This window comes from Poromitra crassiceps, assembly GCF_964638095.1.
Source record: "Poromitra crassiceps genome assembly, chromosome: 27".
NCBI lineage: Eukaryota > Metazoa > Chordata > Actinopteri > Beryciformes > Melamphaidae > Poromitra > Poromitra crassiceps.
Window position 1 is genome coordinate 3,829,402 of NC_139650.1, and position 27,447 is coordinate 3,856,848.

General features: G+C 44.2%; 2 protein-coding genes across 2 annotated transcripts; both read right to left on the minus strand.

Annotated features, from left to right (window-relative positions):
• Positions 1–717: 717 nt before the first annotated feature.
• On the minus strand, positions 718–11,632 carry LOC310799382 (sodium- and chloride-dependent neutral and basic amino acid transporter B(0+)-like; the record flags this gene model as incomplete). The annotated part of the gene is made up of 15 exons (XM_083661970.1): positions 718–870; positions 2,861–3,028; positions 3,121–3,230; positions 3,349–3,448; positions 3,555–3,673; positions 3,857–3,982; positions 4,109–4,201; positions 4,725–4,860; positions 4,981–5,121; positions 6,124–6,256; positions 6,454–6,568; positions 7,849–8,010; positions 9,109–9,240; positions 9,377–9,521; positions 11,567–11,632. 15 exons carry the CDS (start codon positions 11,630–11,632, stop codon positions 718–720), a joined length of 1,899 nt encoding a protein of 632 aa, XP_083518096.1.
• Positions 11,633–16,697: 5,065 nt separating this feature from the next.
• Positions 16,698–25,765, minus strand: fmoda (fibromodulin a). Its single transcript, XM_083662045.1, has 6 exons — positions 25,679–25,765; positions 20,893–21,275; positions 19,876–19,998; positions 19,110–19,250; positions 18,671–18,938; positions 16,698–18,186 (listed from the first exon to the last, which is right to left on the minus strand). Exons 2-6 carry the CDS (start codon positions 21,244–21,246, stop codon positions 18,035–18,037), a joined length of 1,038 nt encoding a protein of 345 aa, XP_083518171.1. The 5' UTR covers positions 21,247–21,275; positions 25,679–25,765; the 3' UTR covers positions 16,698–18,034.
• Between the last annotated feature and the right edge of the window lie 1,682 nt (positions 25,766–27,447).

The following is a 27,447-nucleotide window of genomic DNA, read 5'->3' on the forward strand; positions in this document are numbered from 1 at the left end:
ATTTCAGGTGTAGTTGCGGATCGCACAAGCTGTGTAAGAACCAGATAGCAGCCAAAATGGCATATAGTACCCGAGGCTTCAAAATGGAAGTCCACAAACCAATAGGTTTGTGGACCATTACAGGCCAGGCACACCCGTTACAGTTAGCCCATCCAGCCAGACTGTTACAGGCCAGGCACACCCGTTAGACTAGCAGACCCGGCTCCAGGATGAAGTGACTGAGGGATTTAAAGCAACTTGGGAACTCTGATGTTTTGTCTCACTTACATTTCTAGTCAGTCAAAATCATTTCACCACAGACCAGAGAAGCAGAAGGAAGTTATTTTATATTGCAGTAAAAAAAAACCTTAATGATTGCTGGTGAAATCATTCCCCTCCTCAATAGTGAATGCACAGACAGCCAAAACAGCAGGAAACATAACAGTACACATAATATTGAGAAACAAACATGATTCTTTAAAACATAAATAATCACAACAGATAAAACATGATTGTGGCAGGAGAATGGTCCAAAGAGACACAGCAGTTTAAAATGACTGACATGAACCTACATGTGTTCACTGGTCGTGGTCACAGTGCTTCAACAAATAAAATACTAAAATGTCTTCCCAAAAAAAAACTTTTAAAATGTAAGAAACAAACTAAAAAACATGACAGGCTGGAGATACAATAAAAAATGCCTGTGCGCATGACAGAGACAAATATACATAATATACATCAGAGCCATGAGTTGGTGATAACATGTTCATCAACATCTGACTGGTCGATGTTCTTCCTGTGTTGACAGCGGTCTTGTGAATAGCGTTCTCCTCGATGGACCTCCAGGAAGGGATGCCAATCCTCTGAGGGACAGCACACCGACTTCAGACGCTGTAGGAAGGAGGCAACAGGTGAGGCTCATGAATATGGGTAGGCCCCATTTGTATGGATCGTGCATTTGTGGGATGAGCAGCACAGCTGATTATGCGGGTCGGACAATTGTCGCTGGACAATCACTGGTATGAATTATGCTTAGTCTCGTAATGTCTCTTCACATTGAACTCTTTCATAACAGCGACGGTCTCTTTGGCAGATGAGACAAACGTAACCGTTTCAGCTTTCAGTAAAACGCAATCAACTTCCCAGCGCTCTTGAAAGCCGTGGACCTCGCAGTCAACTTCACGCTCGTTAGGTTAGGTGAACGTAAAATGCATTAACCCATACTGTGTGGAGGGCCACGTATAGTATATTTTGAGAGACAAGCGATGGGCCATTTAAAATCGCAGGGCGCAATTGGTCCCCGGGCCGGACTTTGGACATGCCCGTCTTACTGCATTGAGATACAGTAGCCTTCAAGGGTGACAAGCCTTGTTTTGCCAGTGATGGAGATGCCGCCGTCCCCCACACCATAATACTGCCCCCACCAAAAGCGGTTACTCAATCGATGCAACAATCAGCATACTATAGCGTTCTCCACGTCGCCAGCGCACACGCTAACCACTATGCCGAGAGAGCTAAGCTCCCTTGGCGGAGCTGGTTAAGAGGCCTTTTCCTGGTGAGACCGCGGGTGCTTCCATGACACCCTCCCTCCCTGTTTCCAGCTGCCAGTTGCCTGTTTCCGCCCAGGACCGTTCATAGCGAAAGAGACTGAAAATAATCATAATAATTGTTGTGACTTTGTACCTACCTATGTCTTGTATTGATGCCCCCCAGCACAATAATTTCACACGTGCATAATTGTACAACGGAGTGACAATATCTTGAATCTTGAAAGAGTGAGACCGCTAAAGCTCCGTTCAATGACCAAATAATAAGAGTTCCGGTTTGGACGTTGAGCCTTCAACACAAAAGTGGCCGCTATGCAACCACATACTATTTTTAGACATTTCGGCTAAAATAAGCCCATACAGTATGAAGTGAATTGACATTTACCTCGTTTTTGTAAAATATCGCCGCTATGCAACCACACTACTATTTTTAGCCATTTCGGATAAAATAAGTCAAACGTTCCCACTCTTTGACAGCGGCGCGCACCTCCTTGCTAGTGAAGAAAATGTAAACAGGAAGTCGACAACCGGCAACCGCTGAGAATCATGGGAAACGTAGGTCGAGGAATAAGGTGAATACCGGGGGAGTTTAACGAACTTGCTACGACTCTGGACTCGCATCCACTCGTTTACACAGCAGGCTTATGAGCTTGGAGATTGGCTGTGTGCAGTCTGTTCCTGATTGTCTGATCAGAGAGCCGTCTGCCATAACGTCCTGGAAACCTTGCAAAACAGATACAAAAACGCTTTCATCCCACTATCAGTCAATCTCCTAAACTCAGGTCATAAGCAGTGTTGATTGTACTTGTAATCGATTCATGTCTGCACCTTAATTGTATTTTTGCACATGTCGGCACTAGTGTGCTATGCACTACTTGTTTTTTGTTTGTTATGGCACTGTTGTACTGTATGTGGCAGTCTGTATGTCCAAGACAAATTTCCCTCGGGACAAATACAAATAATCTTAATCTTAATCAAATGTCTGGAAGACAGCTACGGTTCCTCAGTGCTGTAAGGGTGATGAACGGGTCTCCGTGGGGTGTTGTCTTTTTGGGGACGCCCACTTCGCGTGTCTGTCTGGGTTCACGGAACTTGGCCTTGAGCTTTGGAGACGGTACCAGTGGAACAAAATAATCGATATCAACAGGAGGATACACGGTTTGACATTGGCAGGGAAATTTCACTTGCCACCCAGCCACACAATCAGCTGTGCTGCTCATCCCACAAATGCAGGATGCATACAAATGGGGCTTCATTGTAAAAGGGAAATGAACAGGCTTTCAGAGATGTGATCGACCAAACACACATTTCCTAACTTTGAACACGGCACACACCTTCCAGGCGTTTCCCTCCACTCTCATCAGTTTGTACACAGCGACGACGGGGATCCAGACGAGGCACGATGCAATCATGCACCAGCCCAGAGCCAAGCCCCAGGCAGGGTACTGTACTCCTGCATAGCTGGGGGGTTCAAACGTCAGCAGAGACCACACCAGGATCACCTATAGACACCAGGAGAGCGGAGAGGCATTTCTACAACATTGCACAGAATGTAAAGATGAACAGTAGTGTGTGTGTGTGAGGTTGTACTCACTAAGATGATGCAGGGGCTGATGAAGAACCAACATGCTCTCCACCACAGCCAGAAACAGACGCTCCTTCTCCCAATCATCATCTCTATGTCTTGAATGAAACGGTTCCCTCCTGTGAAGCACATGTGAAAATACACACTTAAGACACACACACGTACATCACGTTGAGTGAGTCTGATCCCACTTTTTTATACGCACAGATCTCGGTAATTGTTATCATTTATATTTACCATATATGTAGAAGAAGCCAATGATCTCCAAAAAAGCAATAAGTAGCAGTGGCCAGCTGGCAACAAACTGGTCAATCAGAGTCACCCAGTATATTCCTGCCTAACACACACACACACACACACACACACGCACACGCACACAACACAGTAAGCAGGCCGCTAATGTGAGACAGTCACATGAAGTCAGTCTTTTAAAGCAGACCTACCCTTGTGACACATGGTAGGCCGAGGAGGAAGAGGATGGCACACGTCACTATAGTGATGAAGCTGCGTCTGGATTGGAAGAGTTTAGGGAAGCCGTCTATCAGGCAGGTGGAGATCATCTCTAAAGACAAGAAGAGCCATTTCAGGAGACAGCATTTAGCCAATTAAACCTCAAACTCTGAAACAAGCACAGGCTAAACAGTAAAACAGGTGATCCAACAGTCTGATGTAGAAAAGGGATCAATGAAAGAAGTTTGGGATTACACACATTCGTAGGATAGATAGTCACTGTTGACAAACTCACCTATTGCTGCAAACTGGGTGTCCAGACCGAGGGTGAAAATCATGAGAAAGAACATAATGGACCAAAAGGGAGCGATGGGAAGCTTAGACAGAGCATCAGGATACACAATGAATGCCAGGCCAAATCCTGCACAAAGATGGAGAATGATCAGAGGACGTAACAGCCTAAAAGGAAGAACTTTTGTACTAATAGCCATATAGTATATAATATAATATAATATAATATAATATAATATAATATAATATACAGTACCATCCTTGGCGACCTCCGCAACAGGCTTTCCATAGATGTGAGCCATGTGACCCAAAACAGAAAAAATGGCAAAGCCAGCAAACACACTGGTGCCTATAGGACGAGATGGAGCATAGTCAGATAGACATTACGTTAATAGCATCATTCATTAATTATCTGCTCATTACTCTGAATAATCCAGGCCACCAATCCATTGCTATATATATATATATATATATATATATATATATCCCCAATCCAATCCCCAAGCCACTAATCCATTGTACTACTTTCAAGGATATGGCCTACGTGTAGGAGACGGTAAGTGGATCTTTCAATATGTTAAAAGTTTATAGCCTGATATCAGTGTTCTGATGCAAATGTCCACAAAACATGATTGTCAGCTTCTCAGTCAGACTTCGGACATGTCTTTTATGCCATTTGGAACTGAATGACCCCAAGAGGTATGGCAAAACTGATTTACAAAATATCATGGCGAAAATTTACAAGGCTGGCAAAAACCTAAATCATGCAAGAAACTGCTCACTTTACAATTAAAGCTCTGAGGGCAATATGCTGGTATACGGTATTCATTCTTTTATACAATTCATAACTGAGAAATTAATCATCTTCCTACCAGCGTTAGTGAGGGTCACAATAAGTGTGTCTTGGAACACGTTATTGTGGAACTTGTTATAGGAAGCCAGGGTTGCGACTCCACCAAACCCAATGGACAGGGAAAAAAAGATCTGTGTTGCTGCATCTTTCCAAACCTAAAACACAAACACACACCTACATGCTTTAAAAAGACAGTGATCAAGACAGAGGTTGTGCAAACTTTGCTTCTTGTTGTTTGTGCTGAAGTTAAAAGGTGAACATCGGGCTAGTCTTACCTCTGCTTCATACAGTTTAGTCAAATTGGATTGAGAACCAATGTAGAATTCTATCCCATCTCTGGCGCCCTCTAGTGTCACACCCCTGATCAACAGGATCACAATCACCACATAAGGGAATATGGCTGTGAAATACACTACCTGGGGAGACAAACACACACTCAACAGAGTCAGCACTGGTCACACACAAAAATTAAATACATTTTCAACATGCATCCCTGCTGAAAGTTAATTTTTATTTTATTTTATTTAGCCTTTATTTAACCAGGTTTGTCCCATTGAGATCAATGATCTCTTTTACAAGGGAGACCTGGGCCAAGAACAGCAGCAAAACATTTCAACATTAAACACATAAACACATGAATTTGAATAACATTAAAATGATCAGATAAAACATTTGCATACAGAGAATACATTTCACCATAGCATTAAAACAGTTCAGGGTTACTAAGCTCTGAAGTTTAAGATCAGACTATAGATTGTTCCATGTAGTGGGTGCAGAAAAGTGAAAAAATATTTTCCGGGCTACGAATCAAATGATGTGCAGCTGCAACATATTACCGTTATTGAGCCAATTTTCTATTTGGGAAACATCACAATTTTGAACATTTACTTTCAGAGACTGCAGCAGGCTGAGTTTTAAAGCCAGAGTGAAGTTTCTGGTATCATATGAAACTAGAAGAAGGAATTGATTTGTAGCAACCATACCATGCTAGTTTGTCAGGAAGGTAGCTAAACAACACTCCAAAGTTAGGCTAAATTTTGGCGAGGGAAAACAATATTTTCAAAGGGGTCCTCTTTTTCACAGCGTAATGTTGGCAGGTGTGTGTCCGTGTGTGTCCGTTTTGAACCAGCTAGTAGCCTGTAGGGTGGTATACGCACTCAGTGGAAGTGGTCCCTGGGAAATTTGGTTTGGTACGTAGTGGTACTTAGTCTGAAAAGTTTGGGAACCCCTGGTGTATGTATGGTATCTGAGGCCCAAGCCTCTGATGGTAGGTCACTGAGGGAGAGGCTTGCTCACTTTGCATGGGAAGACATGTGTGAAAATTGGCTGCTGAATTTGTGGTAGGCCTGATGTTGATGTGGCCTCAAGCTTGGCAAAACGTGGACAAGGAGCCGATAAGGAGTGGAAGCAGGTCTTACTTTGCCTGAGGACTTGACACCTTTGAGGAGGACTGCAGCCACGAGGGTCACGCACAGCAGCAGACAGAGAGCCAAGTGCCAGACTACAGGCCCCGTGTCGTCAAGACCACTGGATCGCTGCAGAGCCACAAGACTGGAGGGAGGGAGGGAGGGAGGGAGAGAGGGAGAGAGAGAGGGAGGGAGAGAGGGAGGGAGAGAGGGAGGGAGAGAGGGAGGGAGGGAGGGAGAGAGGGAGGGAGAGAGGGGAGTGAGTGGTCTGACCACACAGTCAACACGGTACCAAGTGTGTGTGGATGTGCAAACTGGTTTGCATGCATGTGTGGCTCTTACTCCCAGTATTGCTCGGTGGGGCTCTGCACTGGAATGGAGATGATGTTGGATGAAGGACACGTGCCATTATCCTGAGTCCAGTTGGCCACTGGCAGACTAGATAAGTTGCACTTCACTACAGAAGTAAAAATGGACAGTATTAAATGACTGGAATGAAAATGTCCTCTAAAAAGCACGAGTACCAGCCGCAACAGCATTTGCTCATGTTTTCACCTTGTGAGTCTGTGTGTGTGTGTGTGTGTGTGTGTGTGTGTGTGTGTGTGTGTGTAAAATGTCGTCCTGAGACACCTACAGTATCGTAGCAGTAACTACCGCAGAAGCTAACGCGATGGCGTCAACACCGTACAAGATGCAGTCAGAAAACCTTACGGGTGTGTGTAGTCGACATCCAAATGAAGACCAAGTTCGGAAATGGGTGTGATCTGAGCAAGGGCCCCCCCCCCCCCTCCACATTGGCACAACCACTTTACGCCCCTGGCCCACAATAGAACAAGATCCCTAACGAACTTAAGTCTGCGAATCTCTGAATGGTTTTAAAAACCTTCTGGAAAAATTCTCGCCGAGTAAGCGAGACGCTAGAGCAGGGGTGCCCACACTTTTTCAGCTTGCGAGCTACTTTTAAAATGACCAAGTCAAAGTGAGCTACCAAGCATATTTATTTATATATATATATACACTGAGTATACAGTGGAAAACAGTGGAACAGTGGAAAAACAGTGGAAACAGTGGAAAAACAGTGGAAAAACAGTGGAAACAGTGGAAAAACAGTGGAAAAACAGTGGAAACAGTGGGAAAACAGTAAAAAAAAAAAAAAAAAAAAAAAAAAAAAAAAAAAAAAAAAAAAAAAAAAATCTTCCTCAATGCCATGCGATCGACCACACTACCTTCGCGATCGACCGGTCGATCGCGATCGACGTATTGGGCACCCCTGCGCTAGAGAGTAATGTGCTGAGCCTTTCGTTGAAATGGTTTTTGAACTTGTGTTGATTGTATCTCTTGTTCTTTTTATTCTTGATTGATCTGTATTGTTTATATGATGTTATGCGTTACTGTATGTCCTGTTTTTACAAGACCAGGGACCATGTTGGAAATAAGTGTTGACACTTTTACATGTTTATCCCTTGGATTTTGTTGTCTTTTATATCCTTAATAAAATCAATCAATCAATCAATCATAGCAAAGCAAACTATTTTTTCCCATTCTTACCTAAACATTGTTATTGGTGTAAACGGCAGTGGACTAAGGGTGAGATTGACAAATCAGTTCGATGATCAGTTTGTGGATGACAGCAGACTGATCATGGCTTTATAGTAGGGCTCAGCAGGGGGTAAACCAACAGCACAGCTGATCAACACTTCCTCCGACTGTAAGTACATGTGATGGAGTGAAAAGTACCTCTAGGTGTGAGGCTGCAGTTACTGTCAGCCCAACTGGAGCAGCTGGTCCATGGCAGAGGGGACTGGAAGGAAGCGAACATGTAGTACAGGCCGTATGCGATGATGACGTTATAGTAAACAGAGACCAGTGCATTCACCATAAACATGCAACAGCCAACACCTAGAGAATAGAGAGAGAGAGAGAGAGAGAGAGAGAGAGAGAGAGAGAGAGAGAGAGAGAGAGAGAGAGAGAGAGAGAGAGAGAGAGAGAGAGAGAGAGAGAGAGAGAGAGAGAGAATAATGCAGGAGGGATCCAAGCAGTTTCAGGGGAGGCTCAGTGAATGGAAGAGAAACAATGTTAGTTATGAAATGGACGTAACATAGAATATGCTAAATGTGTGTGATTTGGTGAAAGAGATCAGATATAGTAGTTTTGGGGATGTTGACTGTTTTTCCCATTTTCCCAGAGTCAGAACAGAAAAAATAAATGACTTCAGTTCAGACAGACCTTTGTATGTATTTGGTGTAGTCTGAAGTATGTCAAACGGCAATATCAGGCTATCTTGGGCTCAATTGTTAAAGGAACACCCATAGTCTCAGACTTTGAAAACCCCTGTGCTACATGACTAAGGCCTGAAGGGGATTGGGACATGGAGTATAGTCACACCATAATTATCTCACTATAATGGGCTTCATAGGTACTGTGTGTGTGTGTGTGTGTGTGTGTGTGTGTGTGTGTGTGTGTGTGTGTGTGTGTGTGTGCGTGCGTGTGTGTGTGTGTGTGTGTGTGTGTGTGTGTGTGTGTGTGTGTGTGTGAGAGAGAGAGATATAGAGCGAAAGAGAAAGAAGGATAAAGCGAGAGACAGACACACTTGTGTAAAAAGAAACAGGAGTCTTAAAAATAAAGTTAACCCTTTTTTAAGTTTGGGCCTCCCTCTTCGTGTACAAACATGTCAAGAAAAAGGAATCAGATTGTCATGGTTTGTCTGGTTTCTTCTCACTGGCCAAGACTAAAGCATTACAAACACTAGGGAAGTTCTAACCCTATGATCAAGACAGAAAAAGCCACAGTAAATGTACTGACCCTTCAAGAATGCTACCACCTGTGATATGAATATGCAATTGAGTTATCGCCCCAAATATCAAAGGACCTTTCTTTTTTCTTGGTGTGTGAATACTGTAACTTCTCACTTCTACAATGTACAAACAAGTGGAGAAATGCTATTGACAGAAGACATCTGAGTCAAATTGACCACAATCAGAGCAATCAGCAAGTTACCCTGGAGTATTGGCACTGCTCTCCATGTGTTGATGGGGCCTTGGCTGCAGAACTGACCCAGGGAGGCTTCCAGGAAGAAGAGAGGAATACCACCCAAGACCAACATCAGGAAATAAGGGATGAGAAAGGCACCTGCTCAAAATGAGGGATTGGGGTGGGTGGCATATAAAGGCAAGAGTTAATGATATTTACTGTTTTTTAATTGATTTTGCTTGTCTCAGGGAATGTATGATTGTAGAGCCCTGATGATTATATGCCAGATACTCACCACCTCCGTGCTTATAGGTCAAATATGGAAATCTCCAGATATTCCCCAGGCCAACAGCATAGCCGACCATAGAGAGCATGTACTCTCTCTTGTTGGTCCAGTTCCCACGCACACTATTCTCATCCCCATCCTCCACATGCGTGTCCTGCTGGGTGTACAGTAAGTTACAGTAACGCAGGTGGAAAATACAAGAGATTATCTTCCTTCTAATGTAAGAAAAATAACAACAAAGCAATTCTACGCGAGGGATCAGCCGAGCAGCATTTTGGTAAACAAACCGCGGGGAAAACAGCAATGGAGCCAATGGAGCCACTATGGAGCCAGCCTTGAGTGCTCACTCTAGCCCCGGCTGTGCGGTTTACATTTTAAAAACTGCGGCAGTTCACACGACTTTAACACGACATGTAGCCTAGCCTATAGCCTACAATCAAACTCTTGAGCTACTTCAGCTCTGACTCAGAATGCCAAAATATAAGCAATGTCATAGCCTATAGTTTTTAAGATGTTAAAATCTTAATGTAGGAAGTCGGGTTTTGTTGCCGTCGTGACGTCACGCTGATTCCTCACATTGCACATCTGATGTCACAATATTACCCCCCCCCCCCCCCTTGCTGAAATGAGCCACTGGAGGATGGAGCCATAGGGATCATTGTTGGTAAACAAATGGCAGCTTTTTACATCAGAGCCCTGTACTACGAAACTAGTTTAACAGATCCGCGATAAGTCCCTTTGATCTGGTTTGACTGAACAGGATCAAAGCTATCTAGTTAACTGATACTACGACGCTGGTTTTTTACTAGGTAAGTGGACCTGGGATCTGCCTGTGCACGCGCACGTTTTTCGCTCGTGCACAGGCGCGCGTCCACGCGAAAGAGGTGCGCCAGCCAATCACATTATGAACAGCTGAGTTTATCCACGCCCACACCCATTTCCACACCCATTTCCTCGTTCAATGAAGTGCAGTGCATGATCAGAGTTTTAGCGGATATTTAATGTATCCGCGATTTAATGTCAGAATGAAAATCCGCGTTGGATAGTCTGCTGAAGGGCTGTCTAAGGCAGCAGCTTGTATTCACATCAGTCATTTGATTTACTTTGATCAGCGATTGATACAGCTGCATTGATACAGGCAGCAGCAACACATGTAAATGTGTAATCTCAGTCTATACATTTCCACAATCTGTAAGCCTATTTAGACCATAGATTTAGAAACGCATGCTCAATGAATAATGATCTCTATCACTCATGTGTGTGGTTGCACTGATCGAATAATTCATATATATAATAGCCTAGTATAAAGCCTAATAGCCTACTATAAGAAAACTGCTGGGGCTATCCATATTTATCCCATATCTATATTATATGTATAGGCTTTTCTGGCATGTAGGAGAATATCACCCTCACTCCATTTGAGGGTCCATTCATGATATGCGCCGCGGTGATTAATAGTGATCATATTTCTCCACGCATCGTTGAGCTGTTAAGACATAAAGTGGTAAGTAGGCTTAATTTAATTATGTAGCCTACAGAGCCACAAATGTTTTTCTTGTTATATTCTCAGTTGACTGCAATCTATTTTTCATATGGCGATCTTATATGAACGGTGAGTGACTCCAGAGAGCCGATTATATGGGTCTGTCATGGATTTTGATCTTATCCTCTGAAGCTAACCTGGTCGCGACCAGGTTAGCTTTGCAGCGTCAGTTGCCATGGTGATTGAAAGTTAACTTGCTTTGTAGTACGGCTAAAACCAGGTTTAAACTCAAACTTACTCGGATAAGGCATTAAACTAGCTTCGTAGTACAGGCTACAGACCCTTGAGCTAGTATAGTATAGTATAGCCTACTTGCTCTCATTCAGAATGTTACAATATAAACGATGTGATATAGGCTAGTTTTTTAGATATTAACATTTCTTTGGCACAATACTAACTGCTGCGGTTCAATACATAAATAAATAAATAAATAAATAAATAAATAAATAAATAAATAAATAAATAAATGCTGCGGTTCCGGGTGGCATATCCGGGTGCATCCGGCTGTCGTGATGTCACGCTGGTTCGACCACAGACTAGTCTCGCAGTGCCAGCCGAAGATGAACAAGGGAACAAGATGAACTAACCCTAAACATAAAAAGCCTAGAAGAAGGAGCGAGTGAAAGTCCATCAAACAGGTGTTCCTGCCTTCCTACCTGGTGAACAACAGCGGACTTTCTGAGAACAAGACTCTTGAATCTGCTCCAGCCGTATTTCCTCATCTTGGTCAACCTGCTTTCTGTTGTGGACTACTGTTCAAATTGCTCAGGTGGGTCTATTTAAAGTCTCTACCACCGGCGACTGACAGCTGCTAGTTTCCAGCCAATCGCCTTCACTGATCTGCATGTGGGCGGCCAATGGTTCCCAAATGGTTTGCCTCCGAGCAATTACAGAGTAATCTCGCGTCACCACGTTCTCAGAGGGGAGAGAGCTAATTTAGAGAGAGAGTGGCGTCAGCAGAGGACCAAAATGCGTGACTCATTAGCCAATGAGCCAGGAGCATGGCCACTCCCGCGCTACTTTTGAAAGCTAAAATAAAGCTGATAATGTAGGCTACAATTTGTGATTCTAAAAAAGAAAAGAAAAGAAAAGAAAAGTACAACACAAACTGTCAATTTTGCTGCAACTCGACAGTGCTGCTGAATCCAGGACCTTACTTCCTGGAACTCTTGAGAGTAAAAAAACGGTCCATTGATTGGAGTGAATGGAGATGTTGCCCCACTCTTCTGCATCTTCTTCTGGCGTGCCTTGGGAATTTGTGACAAGTGACAACCATACATTAATTTGCAAATACAAAAAAGTGGGTGTGTTGCTGCTTTGATGTAATTTGACAGAGTTTCAAATGAATTCCTCAATTGTTTTATTAATACATATTTCTTGTTTGTAAAATTGTATTTCGCATGAGTAGCCTAAATAAAAAACATTTAGAGTGATAAGAGGGATAACATGTTATTATAGGCTATTTTGCATAGATATATAGCCTTGAGGTTTTGAAAAGTTACTGAATCTGTCGTATTGCGTCACCTGGCATCCATGGTTTCATAAAAGAACAGTTGTTCACCCCAAAACAAACATTATGTCAAACAGAGTGAAAACTTTGTAGTGAAGTTTGTAAGACCACGAGAGAGTTAGCTGCCATCTTTCTACAGTAGGCCTACAGCTCAAAAACACATTGAATGTCAATGTCTCCAAGTGTTCACTGACGGTAGGCAACAGTGGGTCCAAACCAAACATCTGAAATTTGCCTCATTGTCTCTCCTATATTTTCCTCACTGACAATTCTGTGGATGCCTGTTGTTGGTGCAATAAATCTCAGCGGTGCATAAACAATGTAGTCAAATGTTGCTGTGGTGGTTCTATGAACTTTGTGACAAAGATAGGCCCACTGAGGTGAACCAACTATAAAGGCAGGACCATCTGTATGTGTCCTTTGCTGCGAAGGAGTTGGACATGGACTCAGGAACCGTCCGTCCGATTGACCTCACACCTGGCGAGTGTGTTGCGAGGAACCTGAAGAAGTGCAGTGTCGAATTTGGCGCAATTTGTACACGCGCATGCATAGTCATCATAGCTAACGAGGCAGCTGGATTCGCGAGATATTTGCGCGATAAATCCAACTTGCCATGCTGTCAGATATGCGTTTGGGACCAATCAACGTCTGAGGAAGGAGGAGGCAGTCCTACGTGGTTATATATATATATATATATATATTACACCACACACATTATTTGTTTTTTATTATTTATTTTATTTTTTTAGTTCTTAGTTTAAAGTGATAATATCTAAGATTTCAGCATTGTTCTCTTGGGTGACATCTATGGCGATGAGTGGTAATTGCAGGTGACATCCAAACAGTGTTGCATTATGTGACATTACTGTCACATAATGTCACTATATACTGCAAAGGCTTCCATCAATGGACCATACCCTCAATCAACATTGCGAGTTACTCTTAAATTTATTTAATTTTATTTAGATGAAAATCTTTGAGATTATAACTTTAAATCAGGATTCCTAACCATAATCAAGAGCTATTTTTATGTGAGTGCTGCTGATCCCTCTGTGTGTCAGTTGGCCAGTGATTGAGCTGTTTGATGGGCGGAGCAGAACAGTCAGGTTGACACTGGTTGTGTCATGTGAGGTGGTTTTGGTGACACTGACAGTAGCACGTCATGCTGTCATAGAGCTAATGTGTGCTTACAGTGATTGTGTAGCGGTCAGAAGTCATTGATATTTTCCGCTATGACTGATGTCATATTTTGAAAGCCAAACACACCACATGTCTGGTGACAGCATATCACATGATACTACCGAAATGCCTCGCCCTGTGTGTGTTAAAATCCGGGAAGCAATATACATGTCATATCCATAGCAGGAAACTTGATATACATGAGGTATCCATAGCAGAAAACTTTGAGATATATGGTTAATAGCCATACATCAGATCGGCAATTAGGCCCCGCCCCCTTTTAGGGAGAAAACGCAAGCCTCTCCCCGTTGACTTCAATGTAAAATAGCACTACCAAAGAAATGATAGAAAAATAACAGAATCAATCTCGTTTATTAATTACCCCAAGACACCATGACATGGCAATATATTACAACTCGACTGGCCATAGAATGGGCAAGATACACCGGAAATATGACTTTGACCCATCCAAAATCATGTGACTCATGTCACATATCTACATTATACAGCCCCGAGCCAAGTAGCCTACAACCACGCTGGGCTCCACTACAACAGCATTTCATGTCGGAAGACTAGTAGCAACAGGCGGACACCGGAACTACAGGTCAGAGACGGGTCATGAGTTACATCATTTTAGATGAGTCAAAAGTGAGCAAGGCCTCTTGTGTGGCTTATTGCTTTATTTGACTACTAGTAGCTGGGGGGGAGGATTATGTCAGACTACAAACACACAAACAAACACCCCCCCCCCCCCCCCCCCCCCCCCCCCCACACACACACACACACACACACACACACACACACACACACACACACTTGTGAGATATGCTCTGTGCATTTATATAATAACAACATGATCAAAACCTTTATTTATAGAGCACTTGTCAAAACAGAGGAAAAATGGGGTCCTGATGGAGAAAAGAGCTGCCGGAGGCTTTGGCGTGTCCAGGCCATTTTGACAGGGGTGGCCAAGGTGGGGCACTATGTGTGCGCATTTAGGGAGGATGTAGGCAGGTCCCAAGTCAGAGTTCTGACTGAATTCTGCAGAATTCTGAGTCATAATTCTAATTTTGTTCTCAGAAATCTGAGATTAATCATAACTTTTTCACATGTGGTGCTTCGAAGAGTGTCGTTTTGGAAAAATAAATGAACTGGCCTGATGCTCCCGCCCATAACATAAATCAGGATTTTGGGGTGGCCAATCAGATTTAACGCCTGTTTTTTCCTCATCTTCCATTTTCTTCTTTATTTATTCATATTTTAAAGGATATGTCCTTTTATGTGAGATTACTTTTTTGTTGCATTAACGCAGATTTTTTTTTCCAGTCGGCTGTTGTTTGCAAAATAACTTGTCAGTGTGGTGTGTGAACAGCGATCATATTTGATTAAGCCTGGTATGGGGGGCTCCTGACATTTACTTCCCTCAGTGCGTCCAAAAAGCAAACTTTTCAGAGAATAAAGTAGACTAATGCTAATTTACAATATCATAACTTTATATGGCTTTCATCTATACTTCACAAAAAGGTTGAATAGGCGTGTGTGTGTGTGTGTGTGTGTGTGTGTGTGTGTGTGTGTGTGCGTGCGTGCGTGCGTGCGTGCGCGCCCGTGTGTGTGTGTGTGTGTGTGTGTGTGTGTGTGCGTGCGCGCGCGCCCGTGTGTGTGTGTGTGTACTCTAACCGTAATGAGAGTTGAGCTATTGTGATGAGCTGTTGATTGTTGGGTTGAGCAGAACAGTCACGATAGCACACGCCCTTCTCTCCCTCCCTCTCTCTCTCTCTCTCTCTCTCTCTCTCTCTCTCTCTCTCTCTGTCTCTCCCTCTCTCTCCCCTCTCTCTCTTTCTCTCTCTCTCTCTCTGTATCAGGTTGACATAATTGTAGATGGCCAGAAGGACACACATTATTGGGGAACCAATATCAGGTTGACATAATAGTAGTAGGGAAAAGGCCACACATTATTGGGGAACCAACAGGAGTTCAAGAATATATAGGAAATAAGTCTGAGAAAAACCCTATAAGCTATAATTGCATACACATAATTAATGCTATTTAGATAGGCTGTTATAATTATCACATTTAGCGGTGAAGAGAAATTCTATTCTCTAACAATTATGTGTCACATGGTTGTGTCATCTGAGGTGGGTGTGGTCAGAGATGCAGAGATTGTGTAGTGGTCAGAGCCGTCATTGACCAAAATGAGATCTGTTCAGCTGTCTTTATTTTTAACCAGTATAGTCAGAGGCGCGTATACAGAGAGCATCATCAGTTACACAGCAATGGCCTTAGGGAGAGCAGGTTACACATACAGTATACAGTCACGCCCCACAACCACTGTCTCATATTGAGCTGTTGTTCCACTGGGAAAGATAGATGTTCACTGTCTCATAATGAGGGAAGGGGAGAGTTCCTCCAACTGTTTCTAGAACTATGAGAAGGTTCCTGTGGTCCCAAAGCACCTATATTGAGCTGTTCCACAAGAGATTCACTGTTCACCTCATTGATATTATTCATAGCATTTAAGGGCAGCTCGTAAACACATGGCGTATAAGTGCACCTTGGAAAATGAGACAGGGCACGGTAGCGCAGTGGTAGTGCCGTCGCCTCACAGCAAGAAGGTCCTGGGTTCGATTCCCGCCTGCGATGCTGAGGGTGTGTCCCCATCCCCGTGTCCTCAGTGCCTACACTGCCCAGGTGGGCTCGTCTAAAGGGCCTTTCTGTGCGCAGTTTGCATGTTCTCCCCGGGCTTCCTGCAGCTAGGAACTCCCAGCCAAAAAAGGAAAATCAGAAATATATATTCGAAAGCCGCAAATGTTTAAAACATCTTATTTGCTGTTGCTGCTGAAATTGAAATACTGTAGGCCTATCTGTCATTACTTGCTTGTTCTTTCACTAGCCTACCGCATTTTTAATAATTAGATGCTAACAACCATAACAATATCCCATTCAGTTCCATATAGACACCAGAATACAGGAAACTGTCTCTGGAACTCAACCCCCCCCCCCCCCCTCCCCACAACTTTTTTTCTAGGTCTCAATGTTGGAAAGTATATATCAAACACAGACACAAAACCACGTTTGAACAACAAAAAGTACACTTGTCTTTCTAAAAAAATGAGTTTATTTATTTTGCGAACAGGCTTGTAAACATATATTTAGGCTATATATATAAAACCTTTTGTCAGTTTGGAGATCAATCCATGCAATGTGTAAATCAACAAGGGCAACTTCGGCCCAGGACCACGTGCGTCATGTAGCAAACCAGGCCACCTCATGCAACCCAAGCATCACTGATGACATCATCACTGATAACATCATCACCGTCATCCATTCCTGACTGCACTGACTCACCCCGAAACGCCTTCTTTTGACCACGCGCTGCGCAGGCTGCGCCCGTGGTAAACATCATAATTCACTACTACACCCAAAGCCCTGTTTGTGTCTGATTCAGTATAGTACAGTATGGAGACAGTTTTCAAAACTCTCTTCTAGGGCTAATTGCCGTCACTGTATTTGTGCACAAAGACAGCATCCTCTGTTGGAACGAACACGCACAGCATTTTGTTTAAACATAGAAATAGAATAATTGGCTCAATGCATCCAATATTGCAATAACATTTGGACATGATTGTGAGAGACGTGATAAACATATTCTCATGCAGCAGATACTATGATCTATACTTAATGTTATAGTATTCTATGACTAGAACAGCTAGTGATATAATAAGGTACTGTAATAAGGTACTGTATGTTGTGTCACAGCGTCAACTTAGCAGAGGAAGTGAGGGAAAAATAATAATTAAGAGAGTCAGAATTAAAAACAAAAATGGAGGGAAGGCCGGGTCACATCACACTGAAACACATCACGTGTAGCTTAAAAAGTCTCTTTTGTAACTTATATATAGCTAGGCTACTGTAGGCCTATTTTATGGATAAGGGCAGGTTAACGAGCTTTAAAAATCCACGTATTTTAAGTTCTCTGCAAAATGGCCTCAGTGTGAAATCTCTCGTAGCCTTTCAAGGGGTTGGAAAACCACTGCCATAAAAACAACCACAAGTGCCTTACTCCCCTCTGTAATGTGAACGATAGAACAGCAACAGCCTACAGAGGTGCTGCCCCCTGCTGTTGATATTGAAGTAGGCCACTGTGCTGTGGTGCTGCAGGCACACATGTCACAACGCTGCCACACCGAGGGGCAGCCCACACTGAGCTGTGTGTGTATGTATGTGTGTGTGTGTGTGTGTGTGTGTGTGTGTGTGTGTGTGTGTCTGTCTGTGTCTGTCTGTCTGTCTGTCTGTCTGTCTGTCTGTCTGTCTGTCTGTGTGTGTGTGTGTGTGTGTGTGTGTGTGTGTGTGTGTGTGTGTGTGTGTGTGTGTGTGTGTGTGTGTGTGTGTGTGTGTGTGTGTGCGTGTGTGTGCGTTTGCGTGCGTGTGTGACACGTTAGAGCTCAATAGTGGATGCCAGGCGCAGGCAGAGGGCGGAGTCAGAGGGAATGTCCTGCAGTCCGATCTCGTTGCCGTCCAGTCTCAGCGTCCTCAGCTTGGAGAAGTTGGTCACATCCACGACGGTGCAGAAGCTCCCCAGAGTGAACTCTACAGCAAGAGAGGGGAGGTGACACGTCTCGTAAGCATCACACTTTACCTTTTTCACACAGCTGCCATTTTAGAAACTAACTATACATTCTGGAGGTGTCTCGTCATAGACACGTGGTCAATGGGTCAGCCTGGGGGAAATCCTCCCATTTTCCAGGAGTAACATGACCAACTGTATCTATCCAGAAGATTGCTGTATAAAACGAGTGTTACAACATGTAAGTGCGGACTTCTGATAGATTCCCAATTAGCAACAGCGATAACGGGCCAAATATATATTTTTAGTCGGGAATTTCATTTCATTTATTTATATGGGGACAGATACGTACATATACATGAAACATTTTCCAACGTCTGATGACATGTATCACAGCATTTATAGCCTGTTTATAATCTGTGACATGATAGCCTAAATGTTTGTATGATGTGCACCTTGGTAGCCTATGTCCTTTTAACAACGTGCAAAACGTGGTGCGTGGATTACCTTTGATCTGGTTGGCTTGCAAATAGAGATGCTCTAGCGTGGTGCTGACCGGGGGGATCCTCTCCAGCCTGTTGAAGCTCAGGTCCAGCTCCACCAGGCCGGACACGTTAAAGGTGTTGGGAGGGATGCCCTTGTCCGTCAGCTGGTTGTGGGCCATTCTGATGTACTGCAGCTGCGTGAAATGGCCCAGGAAGCCCTCTGGCAGAGAGTCTATGGAGTTGGACTCCAGATACAGCTGGTGGAGAAGCTCGGGCAGGGCCGCTGGCACCTGGAGGCAAGTGAATACAGGGGGGTGTAGGAGGAGGGGACACATTTCATACAACTGAGGTTTGCTAACTCCATCGACTGATACACGTGCACACACACACACGTGCACACACACACACACACACACACACACACACACACACACACACACACACACACACACACACGATACCTTCTTCAAATTGTTGCTGCTGACATCCAGCAGTGTGAGGGACTTCAGTCCCTTCAGTGATGTGCCCAAGTCTGTCACAGCGTTGTCATGGAGATACAGGATGGTGAGGTTATCCATTCCCTCCAGGTCTGCAGGCGTTATCTAGGCAACAGTGGAACAAAAGCCTGTCACAGTCTGATAAGGGCTTTGATCAAGATACGGGCTTTGTGAAACTGTGCGAACAGTATAGCCCAGTCGCCTGATTGCAATGTCAGCATTGTATATTTTTGAAATCCAAAGAAATGTAACATAATGGACATTTCTGAACAAAAATATGTATCATTTTTACATTTAGATACAGGAATAATTAACGTTGTACGCGGTAACTTCCAGACACTCTGAGGTTTTATAGGTCAAAGCCGCAGTAGGGAGAAGGGCTGGGAGTGGCAGACCCGTTAGCGTTCGCCGACATGTCATTTTCTCGTCATGAGAGAGCTGGTTCAAATCCTGACCCAGACCCAGACCCTAACCCCAACCAAGTTGCCCTTGTTGCCTAAAACCAGCAGTTGTTTTACTTGTCTAAACTCAAACAAGATCCCTAACCCCCTAAATCCCAACAAGGTGGGAAAAGAAGAGTCTGTGTCTGTGCTGGAGGACCGAAATGTCCACATTTCAACACCTTTGTGGATGGAAATGTAAAATATGAACATTTCAATGGATTCTATCAACTTACAATGCCGACATCTTACCCTGGCGATTGGCTTGTGTGAAACTGTGCGAGCGTTACCGTGTCAATGACGTTGTGGTTGATTCTCAGGTCTCGTAGAGAGCGAGGCAGGTTGGAGGGAATGCGGGTCAGGTTGTTGTGTTGCAGATATAAACGCTCCAGGCCCTGCATCTTGCGGAATGCCTGGTGATATGAAGACTGGATGACTCACTGACATGCACAGCATAGTGAAGCCATTTATTTAATGAACCCCCCCCCCAAGATTTTTCACCCATTCTCTCCTCAGTCGTATTTGGCCAATTTCCCCTGGTTTCCCAGTCGTTGCTCCACCCCCTCTGCTCATCTGGGGAGAGCCGTAGACTAGCACATGCTTCCTCCGATACATGTGCAGACGCTTCATGGGAGGATCACGCTATTCACCTCCCCCACCAAGCAGGCGCCCCAACCAACCAGAGGAGGCACACTAGTGCAGCGACCAGGACACATATATAGAGACACTGCGTAACGCGTCATCATTCAGAAACCACGCCCAAGACGGGGGAAAACACAAACTCCTGTCCAATCCTGGCGTTCTCCTATGTCACGTGCATGGTTGCGTGTTGCACCAAAAGATCGTATATACGGAAGATGAACACTCCAACTTACTTCTTGACAGCTAGGACCACATTTTTCTTCTCGCCAATTCTCAATGGCTTCCTTGTTTTGCTCAGGAGTACAACAAAACTTTAACTGGCGATGTTTTACATTTGTTGTCTGCGCAGCCCCACCACACAACAGCTTTTAGCTATGTTTAATTCAAGGAAAATGACGCTGGTGTGTGGAAATGAACGGAGCTCTTCCCCCGTGATGGGCGTGGCCTATTACATGCAGTGTCTCTATACCCCAATGGCTTCACACCCGCAGACACGGCCAATTGTGTCTGTAGGAACGTCGGACCAAAGTCGGAAGTACCGCTGTCGGGAATTGAACCCGTGTCTCCGCGGTGGTAGTGCTTTTTACCTCCACACTACCTAGATGTTCCCATTACATCATTTTCTGAAGGCTCAACAAAATGGCTCCGAGTGAGGCCAGATGTACCTTCTTGCCAATGCCAGCAGACGTCAGCTGGTTGTGGTGCATCATGAGCCACACGAGACCGGTGGCGTTCACAAGAGACGAGTCGGACACAGTTGTGATGGCGTTGTTCTGCAGGTACAGGTACTTCATGCGTGAGGGAATGGTCGGCATGGCGGTCAGCCCCCGCCCATCGCAGTACATGGCCACGGGGAAGGTCGGGGGGCAGTCACACTCGGCCGGACACTCCCCTCCTGTGGTGTCCGCCTGGGCTGCCTGGTAGCCCCGCGGGCCGTACAGCCAGGAGAAGGGGTCCCATCCATGGGAGAGAGACGAGGGAAGCAGGGCAGCCAACAGGAACACACACGCCACATGCATGGTCACAGTCACACAGGACTCACTGTAATCTACCAGAGAGAGAGAGAGAGTTGTGTTTGTTACATGGTTAGGCCAGAGCCGTTTTATGTGAATAAACAGTGTTTTATGTATTGCTTAGGGAGAACAGTTTTACGCCTGCCATTACTGTCTGTATGTGTGGCCTGGGCAGGCATGGAAAGTTACCTGGAGAAAAGTTTACAGCTGTTTAGGACTGAACAGATTGGGCCCTATTCTCCCACAGGCCTTAGGCGCAAAAACTGGCGTTAAAAGCAAAAAAAACGTGCCTTGCGCCTGCCTCGGGAAGATAGCAACATGGCTTTAGGCCCCGAAATGCGCTTTATGCCAAACGCAGTGCCAGAATAGGCCAGAATGGGCGTTTCGGCCTTAAATACCGGCCTAACGATATCTTCCGCCCTGGCGTTAATTTAGCGCTTAGCGCTTTTCAAAACCAGGCCTATTCAGTGCGCCGGTTGTGCGGAGCTCTCCTCTGCCATCTACTCTCTGTCCCCCCTCTCTCTGTGTCACTCCCTCTCTCTTGCTCATCAGACAGGCACAATAATGACTGCTGGAAAAAAAGTTTGCTAGTTCTCTCTCTCTCTCACTCCCTCGCGCATCAGACAGCAGACAGGCACAAAGCCACACATGTGAAATCTCCCAGCATCAGTGGTGTAATGTAACAAAGTATAAATACTTAAGTACTGTACTTAAGTATTTTTTCTGAGTATCTGTACTTTACTTGAGTATTTATATTTCTGTCAACTTTCACTTTTACTCCACTACATTTCCCAAATATAATGGATACTTTTACTCCACTACATTTCCCCCAAGCATCTTAGTTACAAAGTAAAATCAGAAGAAATTGCGTAGCCTGCAAGCAATCAGGTTTGTCAAATCAGTGCTCCTAGTTTGCAAGTTACGTTAATCACGATCCACACGCCATTCCATTTGGTGGCTGTAATGCAACATAACGTTGTTTGCCAGCGGCTATAAAAGTCAAGAAGAAGAAAGAGACTTCCACTCAAGCCCAGGCATGTCTTTTGCTTGATTTTTTTAGCAGCATTTACTTGTACTTTTTACTTTCAATACTTAAGTACATTTAATATCAGAAAATTACTTTTGATACTTAAGTACAGAAAATATCAAGTACTTTAAGACTTTTACTCAAGTAATATTCTAATGAATGACTTTGACTTTTACCAAAGTCTTTTTCTGGGAACATATCTTTACTTGTACTCAAGTATGGTTTTCAAGTACTTTATACACTACTGGTGTCCTGTAGCCCATGACATTTGCAGCTCTGAAACTAAAAGACGTATATGGGCAGAGCAGAGCAGACTCAGCAGAGTCAGTTATCAACACAAACAGCTAAACAATCTCTCAACCAGCGATCACACAAGTTGCACAAGGCATTGATCATCATTTGACACGGCGGCCGGCATTTTTAGAATTTTGTGGTGGCGGCCGGCATTTTTAGAATTTTGTGGTGAATTCTGGCGATGCAAATTGCAATGGGGTGATTAACGCTAACTTTGATTCAACCGCGTTGAAAAGAAACACGCTTTTAACAGTTTCTTCATGCTTGTAAACGTACCTTTTTAGCAGCTGGTCCGAAAAATGAAAGGATGTTTGGCTGCCTTTTTCATCTTTACTTGTTAAAGTGAGGTAGGCTACTGGGGGGAAAAAAAATATTTTGATGCTGAAAAAGCCAGTAACTGTTTCAGTATAGCTTTTATTAAACTGAGGTTTCCCCCGCGCTGTAGCTAGTTAAGGTGGAATGTTTCCTTTTCCTTCAAGCCACGAGTTGATGCTGTGTGAATCATTCAGCCCACCTTAAATATAGTTAAGGTGGAATGTTTCCTTCTTTCTTCAAGCCACGAGTTGATGCTGTGTGAATAATTCAGCCCACCTTAAATATAGGACGAATGACAACGTTGCCAAGTTTCACTCGTTTTATTGGCTCGACATGCACACACACACACTGACACACACAAAACACCCGTTGGAGAAGTATGGGAACGCCGTTCCCCCGCGTTCTACCGGCACTACACCTATGATAATAATATGGAATAATAGCCTATATATGGAGACAGACAGACGGGATGAAAGGGAGGGGGGGAACAGAGCGCTTGGCTTTTCTGGCTTTACTGGATCGCTCCGTGGAATTGGAGCTTAAAAGGGACGCTTGTGATTCGTTTACTGCACTTCTCCAATGACCAGATTGTGCATCATTTTACGCTTAAAAGGCGTGGTTATAATGCTTGAGGCCGCCTGTAGCGCCGATACCAAAATATCGAGTGCGCTGGTCCACGCCCACTACTCTGGGTTGCGTCTGGCCTTGGGCGCAGTTCATAGGCCGATGCAACGATAGAGGCCATTAAGTCAGATTGTCCCAACTGGGAATACTGCAGAAGTTTAATATTCATATATGTTTCTCTAAACTCTGCGACAGCTCAGTTTGAACCAGTACTCATGCAGTATGATGCTGTGCAGCCAGAAATCAGAGGGTTTGTCACAGTTCCTATTCTGTGATAAGTCACAGATGTACAGAGACGTTACAATTAGAAACATGCCTTTTAGTTCAGAAATGATGAAAATCATTCTTTCATTACAAGAGTACTTAGGTTGTAGTGACTGTATTGAGCAAGATATATACGGTATATTTTTTTTTACATTTTTAAATAAACAGTTCAAAGTAAGCTGTGTCTTGTGTTTTTTAAGCTTGACCATACAGTATATATATAAATATATATATATATTTCCACAAAAATATATATACACATACACACACATATACGGGGGAGGGGTCATGTTGTCATGAAAATGACACATAAAAGCTATATATAATTTTATGTAAATGAGCTCTATTGACGATAAATTCTAATAGAAAGCATACATACAGTACAAATGGTGGCAATGATTTGGAATGGAGTTGCTAACAAAATGTACAACACAGAATTGGGTGAAAATGTATAGTTCATGGTGCTTTTATAAACAGTCAAACCAGACCAGGTCAATTTGACCCGGGAGGACAATAGGAGGAACTATTTTGAATAAAACACCCAAAATTCAATGAACCACCCATGTGATTTTCGGGCAATTTGATGGAAGAAACCCACATTTCTGATGGAAAAACTTTTCATTTCGGGTCAAATTGACCCGAGGACCATCAATACGGGGGATAAATAAATAAATAAATAAATAACAAAATAAATAAATAACAGTTGGATCTTTTACAAAAGGTACAACCTTGTTTAAAAGTATCTTATTTGTACAGATTCACACTTGGGGAATACATGTTGGTATTTCTTTCTTCCTAAAAACAAAACTAGTGGCATCAGCCAGTAGGTGCAGGGCAGTTACGTCATGACTTCAGGGTGCTTTGCTACTGCAGAGAGGCACATTCTTAGGGCTCCTTTAGTCCACAGGGAGGAAACGTGTAAAAAAAAAGAAAAACATAGACATGAATGTCTGCTTTGTAAGTGGTTCTCACTGCTGCCAGACCCACGCAGTACAGACCCACGCAGTACAGACCCACAGACCCACGCAGTACAGACCCACGCAGTACAGACCCACAGACCCACGCAGTACAGACCCACGCAGTACAGACACATGCAGTACAGACACACGCAGTACAGACCCACACAGTACAGACCCACGCAGTACAGACCCACGCAGTACAGACCCACACAGTACAGACCCACACAGTACAGACACACACAGTACAGACCCATGCAGTACAGACCCACGCAGTACAGACCCACACAGTACAGACACACACAGTACAGACCCATGCAGTACAGGCCCACAGACCCACGCAGTACAGACCCACGCAGTACAGACACACGCAGTACAAACCCATGCAGTACAGACACGCAGTACAGACACACGCAGTACAGACACATGCAGTACAGACACACAGACCCACGCAGTACAGACCCATGCAGTACAGACCCACAGACCCACACAGTACAGACCCACGCAGTACAGACACACGCAGTACTGACCCACAGACCCACGCAGTACAGACCCGTGCAGTACAGACACACGCAGTACAGACCCATGCAGTACAGACCCACACACTACAGACCCACGCAGTACAGACCCACGCAGTACAGACCCACGCAGTACAGACAGACCCACGCAGTACAGACCCACGCAGGACAGACCCACACAGTACAGACACACGCAGTACAGGGAAATATTCAATAGCTTTGATTTGCAGGAGAAAAAAGTTCACCAAAAACTTTTGTCTTTTTGTCTTTTCTTTTTCTTTTCTTTTTGTTTATTCATTTCCTATATAGTTTCATAGCAACAATAACACTATCTAACACTGTGTGTGTATTGACAGACACATACCTGCACACACACACACACACACACACACACGCACGCACACACACACACGCACACGCACACACACACACACACCTACCTGATCAAAGAGACTGGCCCTCCTTGTCCCCTCTCCCTCTCAGAGCTTGTTCAGGACTGAGGGACTCTGGCACAGATTTTGTGAAAAACCTCTCCCTCCCCTCCCTGCTCGCCTTGTGTTCTGCCATCCCCCTCTCCATCCCCCCCTCTCCATCCCCCCCTCCATCCCCCTCTCCAGCCCCTCTCTGTCCTCTGCACGAGTTTGTTCTTTCCACCCCCGCTAACCTCCCTCCTGCCCCCCATTCTGTCTGTTCACCCCCTCCCTCTCTGACCCATTCTGGACTCTGCAGTGCTGTGTGTGGTGGGCTGCTGCTCCCTTGGGACCCCACCACTCCCTCCACAATGCTTAGACCTTTGCACCTCATCGTTTCCTCTCTGCCTCTTGTTTGCTTTTGGATCCTAACGGGTGAATACAGTGTTGTGTGTGTCTTGCACATCTAAACACATTTATTTCAAGCGCCCTCTTGGCCTCCGCCAAAAGTGCCAAATGGCAAGTCTGGGCCAGCTGAACAAATAAATACATGTCCACTGTGGCTGCGATGAATAGCAAACAATGCAACAATACAGTCTGCAGAGGATGGCTTGCTGCAGGAGGTATCAGCCTCAATCTCCACGACTGGGATGCAAATCAAGAGATTGTTATACTGTATGTGTGTGTGTGTGTGTGTGTGTGTGTGTGTGTGTGTGTGTGTGTGTGTGTGTGTGTGTGTGTGTGTGTGTGTGTGAGAGAGAGAGAGAGAGAAAGAGAGAGAGAGAGAGAGACTGGTTGATGTGATGCAAGTGCAACTGAATGTTATTGTGCCTCATCAGAATACAGGTCTGGGGGCCTTGTCCCGCATTTGATTACTGAGTTTTGAGAGTTTTCCAGGAAAAATGTTTCTCCTGCTCTGGAAACTGCATGAAACTTCATTTTTTATCTTTTCATTTTTATTCTAATTTCTTATATATGTCTTTTTACAGAAAGTTAATGTCATTTATTTAACGTTTTTTTTTAGATAATGGATTGATAACATCATCACAAAAACTGCTCCTGCTTTGAAAGGTTCTTGAAACCGTTGAGTGTGTCCAGGTCCCTGTGAGACTTTCTCCATTCCTCTCCAACAACCAAACATGTTGTAAAGGGTTAAATGAAAACATGTGTCGTGGCCCGCGGATCCTCTGGTGTTGTCTGTCTGCTCTTAATCTGGCCGCTTCCTGCATCTTCTCCCTCGCTCTGCTGAATCAGTGTGTTCAGCTTTCTTACGTCTTTAATTTCTCCACCATTCACCGTTATCTTCCCAACATTTTCATCTTCCTCCCGCCTCGTCCTCTTCATCTCATCCCCAGGGACACCCGTCTTTAATGCGTTAAGTTGTTTTCTAGATAAAGATGTTGGCACAGAAGGATGATGTATACAGTACGACGCAGATTTGTTTTGAATCCAAATTCAATGCATTCGAAAAAATATATCCCTTTTCACTGTGTGGGTAGATGTAGTGTCCTCTAGTAAGAGAGTGGCGTCAGTGGAGGACCAAAATGCAAGAATCATTAGCCAATGAACAGCCAGGAATGGGTCTCGCGCTACTTTTGCATGCTAAAATAAAGCAGATAATGTACAATTTGATTCATTTCAAGGGATGAAAAACCCTTTCAAAGTACAACACTGTCTATTTTGATGCAACTCGACAGTGCTGCTTTTTTTACTGAAGAGTTCCACTTTCTACTTCCTGGAAAAAAAACTGGTCCATTGGAGTGAATGGAGATGTCAGAACTCTTCTATTATACGGCTCT